This window comes from Mycetomoellerius zeteki, unplaced genomic scaffold, assembly GCF_001594055.1.
Source record: "Mycetomoellerius zeteki isolate Tzet28-1 unplaced genomic scaffold, Tzet1.0 scaffold82, whole genome shotgun sequence".
In the NCBI taxonomy this organism is placed as follows: Eukaryota; Metazoa; Arthropoda; class Insecta; order Hymenoptera; family Formicidae; genus Mycetomoellerius; species Mycetomoellerius zeteki.
Window position 1 is genome coordinate 242,768 of NW_017257851.1, and position 9,611 is coordinate 252,378.

General features: G+C 31.3%; 1 protein-coding gene across 4 annotated transcripts in view; it reads right to left on the reverse strand.

Annotated features, from left to right (window-relative positions):
* Positions 1 to 262: 262 nt before the first annotated feature.
* Positions 263 to 9,611, reverse strand: part of Phlpp (PH domain leucine-rich repeat protein phosphatase) — a 45,550-nt gene continuing 36,201 nt past the window's right edge. For 3 of the 4 annotated variants that reach the window (XM_018459307.1, XM_018459306.1, XM_018459308.1), the window contains 10 exons: positions 6,161 to 6,286; positions 5,836 to 5,989; positions 5,644 to 5,704; positions 4,991 to 5,245; positions 4,498 to 4,707; positions 4,103 to 4,265; positions 3,199 to 3,482; positions 2,147 to 2,989; positions 1,463 to 1,703; positions 263 to 738 (listed from right to left, as the gene is read on the reverse strand). In XM_018459307.1, the coding sequence (XP_018314809.1) occupies positions 280 to 738; positions 1,463 to 1,703; positions 2,147 to 2,989; positions 3,199 to 3,482; positions 4,103 to 4,265; positions 4,498 to 4,707; positions 4,991 to 5,245; positions 5,644 to 5,704; positions 5,836 to 5,989; positions 6,161 to 6,286 (2,796 nt within the window). In that variant the 3' untranslated portion in view covers positions 263 to 279. The remainder of the gene's footprint in view (positions 739 to 1,462; positions 1,704 to 2,146; positions 2,990 to 3,198; positions 3,483 to 4,102; positions 4,266 to 4,497; positions 4,708 to 4,990; positions 5,246 to 5,643; positions 5,705 to 5,835; positions 5,990 to 6,160; positions 6,287 to 9,611) is intronic. The other variant, XM_018459309.1, reaches the window with a different exon arrangement.

Consider the following 9,611-nt stretch of genomic DNA (forward strand, 5'->3'; position numbering starts at 1 on the left):
ATTTAGCACAATGAGTTTCCGCGTTATATTTCGCAATCTAAAACGATGACAATGATAATGAAATGCTGCATGTGCTTTCTGCAAAATATGAATTCTTAAAACATAAAGGGAACTTTTTCAGGATAGGACTTACATAAACGTTATCACAGTGTGTAACGTTTCTATAATTCCGATTTAGCTCGTTCATTGTTATAGGTATTGTAGACTTTTTGCTTTTTTGCACTTCTAATTTGCACTTCTATCTTATACTTAGTAGGTATCTTTGCATTAGATTCTCATTTACAATTCTGTAGTGGCAACTCCCCAATACTGCTGCATCCTCGTGGCGTCTTGCTCCAACGAATCCATGCCGTTTCTTTCTTGGATAACAGCGAAGTCATACTCGAGATTGTACGGCATCAGCCTTTGCAAGCTGCCGAAATAGGCAGCATTTGGTCCGCCATTCAGCAATCTCCGTCCGCTGCCGAAACGGACCATCGGCGGTCGTGATAATGAAGGATTGAAGGATCGAGCGCTGCCAAACCTTTTTGACAAAAAGGGTAGATTGCTTCCCAGTTGCGGCGTTGACCTTGATTGACCGCGGTGTAACGGCGCCTTCGTCAACGTGTCCAGTTCCTTATCGAATAGTAGCTGAGTGTTCTGCTCAAGCATATACTCCCAGCAACGAAATTGCTCCTCACTGAGAGCGCTGGATCTTTCCGAGATAGCATCCTCTTGCGTAGGAAGACAAGGTGATACCTGAGAAATAAAAAGAATTCAAATAATAAAGACTTTCGTATTTTTTATATCTTATCTCTATGATCGTGTTCTGATATACATTGCTAATATTAAAAATTTATAGTTTACATAACGTGAACTACACGAGTAACACAAAAAGTGGCTACAAAGTTTTATTTATAAAATTAGCCAAATAACAAGCTAACGTTACTTATCGTCATTTTAGAGTAAAAATAATATTTAAATTTGATGTCAAAATGACGACAAATAGGCTCGGTCAGCTATGTCAATTTGGTACTTGAAACGTATATTTTAGTAATATATATTTAAAAAAGAGCCCAACTCCGTCAAAACTAAAGGTGGCCATTTTTAATGTTAATTATTATTTTTGGTATTTAATAAGATATAATTTTAACTAACACTATAGAATTTGTATTTTTCTAAAAATATATTACTAATGATTTATAATAAACATAAAATTTTGTAGCTTTTTTGTTACTCTGTAGATTTTCAATATTGGCAGCGTAAGTATATGATCGAAACACAGCTTATATTCCTTATTTACGATCATACGCTTGCGTATGTATGTTTTGTGAACACGTCAGGCACAAAGAATTAAACAATTTTTTATTGCCATATTTACTACTTCAGTAAAAAGATTATAATTTTTAGCATTTTTTTTGCCAGCGTACGTTTGTGAAAATATTTTTCACGAAAGAGTATCGACAAAGAGACTCGACTTTACTTTTCGCATGCCGTTTTCCTGTATGAGAACACTCTGGTGAGCTTTATTTGTCGCCCTAGCAGCCGCACTTCCAGACCACATCCTTGCTGATGGATGACGAGATTTGAAAGTGCTGTCACTGGCTTGATCAGACTGTCCACTTGGCGAACTGCGGTCGTCTCTGTATGGAGGACTTTCATTCTCTTGCGTCGATCTGGAATTCTTGAAGTATCTTCCGGAACCACCGTGGACTTTATTGGATCTGCAAATGCCAAGCAAATGCCAAATTTTATAGTAATCATATTGGAATTCTTTATGAAAAATAAAATTCTTAGTTCCCATTTGTTAGAAAAATTGCAGGAAAAATTTTTATAAAAGTAATAAGAATAAATCTCGACATTTTCTATAAAAGAAATAATTCTAATAATTTTGAAAATTAGCATTTTAATTTTGCAGAATATTAATCGATACTTCTAAATGGATTTTTGCATAATAAAAATATATAAATGTTTCTTTAAATTAAAAAAATATATAATTATTTAAAATGTCATCAATTTTTATAAAATTATATAGTTAGATTATCAGATAGTTTGAAGACATTAATATTGCTTTCATGCATTTTAGATGTTTTAATGTACAAATTCACGATATTGATCAAATTACTTTCCATCAAATTTAATAACAGTAATATTCTGTTTTCCTTACCTGCCTACAATATTTTTTAACACGCCATTAAGATAATAGCCTTCGTTCGCGTGACAACAGCAGGCAGCTGGTGGTTTGTGCGTCGCTGGCGGCATGCAACAAGGACAAGGACACACACTATCGCTTTGACTTCTGTTTTTACCAACGGCATGCCTGAGTTCACGCATGAGTTGATCCATGTCACCTGGACTTGGTCCCGCCAACCGGACGACGATGATGCTCAAATTATCCTCTGCGCCGTAAGCTTGCGCCAGATCCTGAAGTCTTTTGGCGGCCAGGACAGGACTGGCCTCGGCTCTAGCTTCCCTCACGGCTTCTTGAACGCTTAGAACCTCCCATAATCTCCGATTAGCGACTATGACAAATTCATCGTCGTCTTCCAGCGTCACTTCTTCGTATATCGGATCGGGCACTACTAACGGGAACATGGCAGCATTACCAAGCTGGTTCTTAACTGTCTGAGCTTTTTTAGACTTGGCAAAGGTCAAGGGACCCGCGGCTCTACAGAGGACAGCTTTGGCGTCCCCGGTGGAAGCCACTTTAAGAGAATATTTAGTCGAGGATTTTGAATATCCCTGCTGCGACGGTAATTTCACTATATGGATCAGAGTTGCGTCTACGCCGTATTTCTGACCCTTCTCCTTGAGTTCTCTGTGTGCTGACAACAGAGTATATTTCAAGTATTCCTTCGACGTCTCTCGGACCGTTCGTTCCTCCAGCAAGAGACGAGGAATCATTTCTTGAAGAGCGCTAGGTGCTTCTTGATTGGAATCACCGTCAAATATGCCAAACAGACCTTCGACGTTGCAAAAGGATGATATTCGCACTTGGGAAATGTATAGCCTGTGTACAAATATGAAATTTCCAAGTTCATGGGAATGCAGATAATATTGAGATATTTTTTCGTAAAAATCAATTTCTTGCAATAAGGAAGTAACACTTTTTGTCTACCTTTTCTTTATAATTTATCAATCTTGGAAGAATAAATATAAATTGAAATATAATAAATAAAATGAATGAATAAATAAATAGAATATAAATAATAATCTTACTTTTCGCGCGAACCAGCAGTTTCCGAAAAACCTAATCGCCATGGTTGTTCGGTATTCTTTTCCGCCGCGACGATTTCTTGTTGATGCGGATGAGATGGTAAACTGGGTCTGTTCTGTCCAGATACATCCACCAAAGATATTGGCCTTTGGGATCTATAATCTTGAAACTGTCGCGGGTCCACATGCAGTCGGGAATTGCAGGATATATCAAGAAATTGTAGTTGTGGTGGTACTAGTGTAGCCAGATTTACTCTGTCCAATTGATTATGTGCCAAATCTAGCACCTGGATGAAATAAATATTTTATTTTATTGTGCTTTTATTATTCAGCTGCATGTATTATTAATACTTTTGTGTCCTATAGATATATTTCTACGTTGGCATATATGCTATTTATGAAAATAAGCACACTCCAATCATTGTAATTTCATGAAATAGGTATATCACATTTATATGTTACAACAAAACTATTACGTCAAAATCATTCTATGGTAACAAAAATATATCAAAACAAAAATATTAATATAATAATAATAATAAATTCAATTATTTATAAATAAATATTTTTTTATAGTTTATATAAAAAAACAATGTTACAAAAAATGAAAAAGATAATTAAAAAATTTCACGTTTTTACATATTTTTTGTCAGTTTTTCTATTTTCATGCATCCATAATAAAGTACATATTGTATGTATTCTTTATTTTTATATGTATATTTAATAAAGTACATTATATATTAATCTATGTGTATTTAATAAATAACAAAATGATCCTTGAGAATTAATTAAATAATTTTCATATATTTATTCCATCTAAGTAAGAGGAGAATATTTCGGATTATAAGCCATGTTTCATTTATGCAAATTGCTCGATATACATTGATATTCGTATCTAGAATCTGACCTTCAAAGACGCTGTTCTACTGAAGGTGGGACATGTTAATAGCCGATTAGAATGCACGCGTAGCACGCGCAAATGTCGCAGATTTGCCACGTTGTCCGGAAGGTACTGCAATCGGTTCCCAGACAACACCAATTCTTCCAGGTCGCTCCAAGCAGCTATGCAACTGCAGGATTTTGCATCAATTTTAATAACAAACATCATAAAATTATTTCAAATATCTTATCTATATCAACACTCAAATCGCAGTTTTCGATCGACTGATTTTTATAATTTACTGATATGTTTTTTTATTATCTATATTCACATTTTGCCTTCGTTAATTATTACCTGATAACTGATATAAAATTATCATTGTTCTTCTCCGTATCTTTAACAAAGAATAAGGATAGACTCACCTTTCTGGAAGCGTATCCAAGGTGTTGTAAGCAATATGAAGAATCCTCAAAGACGTAAACTTCGCGAGAGCGTCTAGAGCAGTATCGGTCAGACAATTTGCTGTGAGGTATAATTTCTCCAAGGTATGTGATCCCTGGTGAATTTTTCCGGCCTCTTCGCGATACGGAAGTTCGGAGAGTCGATTGTTGGAAAGATTTAAAACTTTCATTCTGGAAAGGAGTTCGAAGTTTAAACTCTATTGAGTGGACATATTTACGAAAAATAAAAATGTTGTAATTTTATTTTAGACGGTTAAATATGTGTTTTAAGAGTAGTTTTATTCAAATTTGATAAAGAGATTATTATTTTTAATAATTAGATACTGTATTACTACTATTATTACTATTATTATTCGTTCCTGTTATCACAATTTTGAAACACAAATATGGATTTATGTATATATATATATATATATTTATCAATGAAATTTGAATTTTATATGAGATGTCGTACTTTTCGGTATTCGTGAAAAAACTGGTTGGCAACGTGGTCAACATGTTGCCCTGCAGAGTTAAATGTACGATATTCAATGGTCTCCTGGGCGGTGGTAGGGCTTGTAGCCGATTGTGAGGCAGATGGAGAACTTCTAGTCTCGAGGGTTGTGACAACAACCTGTCTGGGAGAGCCGTGAGAGCATTGTGCGACGCGAAAAGGACGCGCAATGCTGGCAATTCAGTTGTCCATTCCGGCAATGCATCTAAATTATTGCTGGGAACAAAGCAAAAAAATACAAGTTTTTCACATAAATAAATTAAATAATAAAAAATACATTCTAAAATATACGAATATATTATTAAATGATATATTAAAGAACTTGCTAAAGAAAAAAAATATATTTAATTGCTAGAAAATAGCGTATTTAAATAGATCATAAATTATTTTTACATATTTTTGTCTTTAGTTTAAAGCTAAAGTGCTCGAATAAAAAAATATAAATAGTGTAAAAAAACTGAAATATACAAAATAGATTCAAGAAAGTTTTGTAGACCGATTAATAACTTTTAAGATTAGTTGGGTTTAATAGTACTTAGTCAAATTTTTAGATTTGATATATTAATATGTATCTATATTAATTTAGATAATATATATATATTGCGTTCACTCACTAGGAAACATCCAAATGTTCCAGATTAATTGGCACAGGTTCGATGATTAGTTTTTTCAATCCTGTAGAAAAATAATTATTTTTATTCTACTTTTATTTCTTTATTTTTTGTTTTTTAATTCTATCTCAATATATTAACTACGTAATAAAAAGTATACATTATTGTACAATGCATGTAAAAATCTATACTTACTATTATTACCAGCAATAAGAGATACTAGATTTCGGCCGCAAAGAGTTAATTCCGTTAAATTATTTCGTCCGCAGCGTACACTTCTCAATTCTTGCAGAGCACTAATATCCAATTTTTCAATGCTATTTTCGCTTACGTCCAGATGTGTCAGATTCTTTGTTTATAAAAAAAGGAAAAAAGATAATAAACTATCAAGTTTAACATTAACTATTTCTTTATCTTATTTTTTTCAAAAAGAATTTTTATTTGTAAAGTAGTGAATTAGAAAAAACAAATATATAGAATTGAAACAAAACAAAAATTTCATAGATGTTATAGAACTTACGCCGTAATTTCCCAAAATTATATTTCCTTTCAGCTGATTGTTTCTTAGATTGATTTTGTGTAAATTATTATGATTGGTTTTTTCATCCTTGTAAGACTTTCCGTGATCTGTCTTCGACAGAACTTCCTGTGGATCATCATGCAAATAAGTAAAATATCTAAAAAATTTGAAAAATTTTAGAGAGCAATAATTTATAGAATTTAAACAATCCAGATTTTTATTATATAAAAAAAGCTGATAATTAATTAATAAAGATATGATGTTCACAATCAGTAAAACATAAAAAAATGTTTGTTTTAATTTTATTAAACAAGAATATTTGTTTTTATTGTTGAGAATTTATTTTAAAAGTACACACATATTTAACTCTAGATGACACATTGGGTATATCTATTATCTTCATTTTTTCAGATAATCATATTTTTTGAAATATTCGATTATATAACATTTATTTCTTTAAATTCAAAGTTTCTAATTTTTAGTACATTGTTTAAGAAACCTTTATATTTATTTTGTCAAAAATTTTTTAAAGAAATGATTTTTCAAAATTTCTGCAATCTAAGATTCATTTTTATAAAAGTGTAAGCAATTTCTGAACAATTTTTTTATGTAATGTTGACAAACAACAAAGATATAATGATTCACTGTGTATCTTTCCTGAATGAAAAACGCTCTAAAGCCGGCGGCACACGGTGCATTTTCTTGCTGGATTGTTAGCTAGAATAAATTCTTGCCACCGTATTGGCTACGATGCTGACACTATCAGTACCGCAGCCAATACAATGGTAAGATTCTAATCTAGTTAAGAATCCAGTAGGAAAACAAGCCGGAAAACAAACAGGTCGTGTGTCGCAGGCTTAAGATAGGTCAGGTATGTCGAATCCAGCATACCGTTTTCTAAGGTTAAGGGAGATTGGACGCTGTTAGTTCCAAGTCTGGCTAGGAGAGGGCCCTCAAGATGAAATATTTCTTGTAAGTAAAATTTGGTCTGCTTGTCTATATAAGGATCGTTATAGCATTATATCGTTACTCTGGTTTCCCTTCAGAACACGAATAAATCTTTCGCCTTTTACTAAAGATTTCCGTGGAGGGGAACAATTGATGAGTCTATAAGAATTTTTTGTTGTACCCGGTGAAAGCTGGGTCATAAATTAATCCAAAATTAAGTTGTTTTGTCTAGTTTCACGGTAACTCTTAACGGTCTTAACCGAGATTCCGGTCCGATTCATGTTCCTCACACGCTGTTCATGAACATCATTTGTCTTTGTTTAACATTTGACAATTAAACAACAAGGATGAAATGATTTTGAGCGAATCGGACCACGGCCTTATTTCTCGTCTCTTTTTAATTCTTTTCTAAAGAAAGAGATGAAGTAATAAGCTGAACTTCGATTAAGAGTTAACTGTGAATTGTGGAACTAAGCTTTAGAGGAAAAAGCATATATTTTTTTCGAGGTAATATTTTTCGCAATAAATTTATTTATAGTTTTTCAGCACATTAACATCTTTCTAATACGATACCTGATTGAGTATCAAATTATTAAGAATTGTTTGTCAATTTAATTTAATTCGTGATATTTATAGTAGTTTAATTGCGTTTATAAGTCCGGAAAACCAATTCGCGCAGTTTGAATGACTACAACTATGGTATATATACACATGTACATATATAGTATATATATATATAATTCACATTGAATTATTTAAGCATTAAAGATCCAGTTTCGATTGGTAGGCTTTATCGATTGTGTTCTCACAGTACGGTCTAAAATTCTTATTGTATATATATTTTTTCTCTTACAAATCCAGAAAATGAGCTAATGTCATAATTTCCATTATTAGAACGGAGTACAATAACAGCATCAATTAATGCTTAAAAATTAAGTTTTATTTTGCACATCAAATTACGAATATAGTTGAAAAAAATATACAAAAATAATCTTTGAATAAATACAATTTTAATTATGTATATATAAAATTAAAATTGTATTTATTCAAGGATTACATATAATTCTTTCTCTGTATTTTGTTTGAACTTAAATAAACTTCATATAGTATTTTTCCTATATGTGTTATTAATCAAACATGTATTTACGCAGGTATGTATATTGTACATTCTTACGTATGTGTGTAAAAATATATTAGTTTAAAAATATTTGTATGTGTTTGTGTGTGTGTGTGTTTATAAATTATACAAAAACTTTTTTGGACATCTTAAATCACTTTTATCATTATCTACGAAATACTTTTTTTAAATAAAAAAAATCGATTTTTCTTATTTATAAATTTACAAAAATTCTTTGTAAGAAAATTACTGTTTTTTTAAAAAATTCAAAAATTTGGATTGTGTTTTATCCATTGTCAAAGATTTATAGACTCGTCAAACTGTTCTCTTCTACGGGAAATCTTTAGTGAAACATGAAAGAGATTTATTCGTGCACCAAAAGGAAACCACAGTTATGAATTGAACTCATTTTTTATGAGTCACAAGAATATTAAACTTTACTTTCACAAACATTTCAATTTAATAAATATCTTACAATTAGTTGTTAAAACTAACAAAATTGTGCTAATTCTTAACTGTCCTTACATATATATACGGGGTTTCTAATTTAATGTAAATAAATGACATATTCTTGTTTAATAAAATCTTATGTTAAGAGAAATGAACCATTACGCAGAACTTTCAGAGAGAACATTTCTTTGTGTAATAACATCATCCCGTTTTTTATACATATAAAGAGGAGTTAATATCCTTTAATTTTTACAAGTCTTTTAAATTGTTAAGAAATTTAATTTAATTATTAATAATAATATCCTTCACATAAAAAAAAGTTAAACGACGTTACAATGATTTATTAAAAATTTTTTGAGGATAATTTTATTCAAAACCAGTGCAATAATATACAATATTGCAAATGAAACATATTTTTGTCATAACATTATATAATCAATAACGGGTATAGTCAGAAATAAAATGTTTATATAGCAGACACGTGCGAATAGTTAGGCTAAATTACAAGGGTCAAGGTCGAATAAACAGGATCAATAAAAGCCGCTGAGGATTCATATATGTAGAGGAGAAGATGGTATTATGACCAGTGTATATATTGTGGCCTCCCTTAATATCTCTGCTATTATATAGCGAATCCTAATGATTACTTATGGAATTATTAGTTCAGTAGCTTGCCGTTACACCATGACGCTAATATTACCAATATTCAATAGCCAGCACTTATTATAACGCATTTTTACTTTCAAGTATTTCGAAACGTTTCTGAGGTATAATTTAGCATTTAATTACATCTATTTCCCCCCTCATTTTTCTTAAACTTGAACGTATTATCACATGAATATATGTATTTTTGAGTGTTATTTGCTATTTAACATTTTATTTGACTGCATATATTTTGAGTTATGCAAATTTAAACAATACCATGGCATTTTGCTA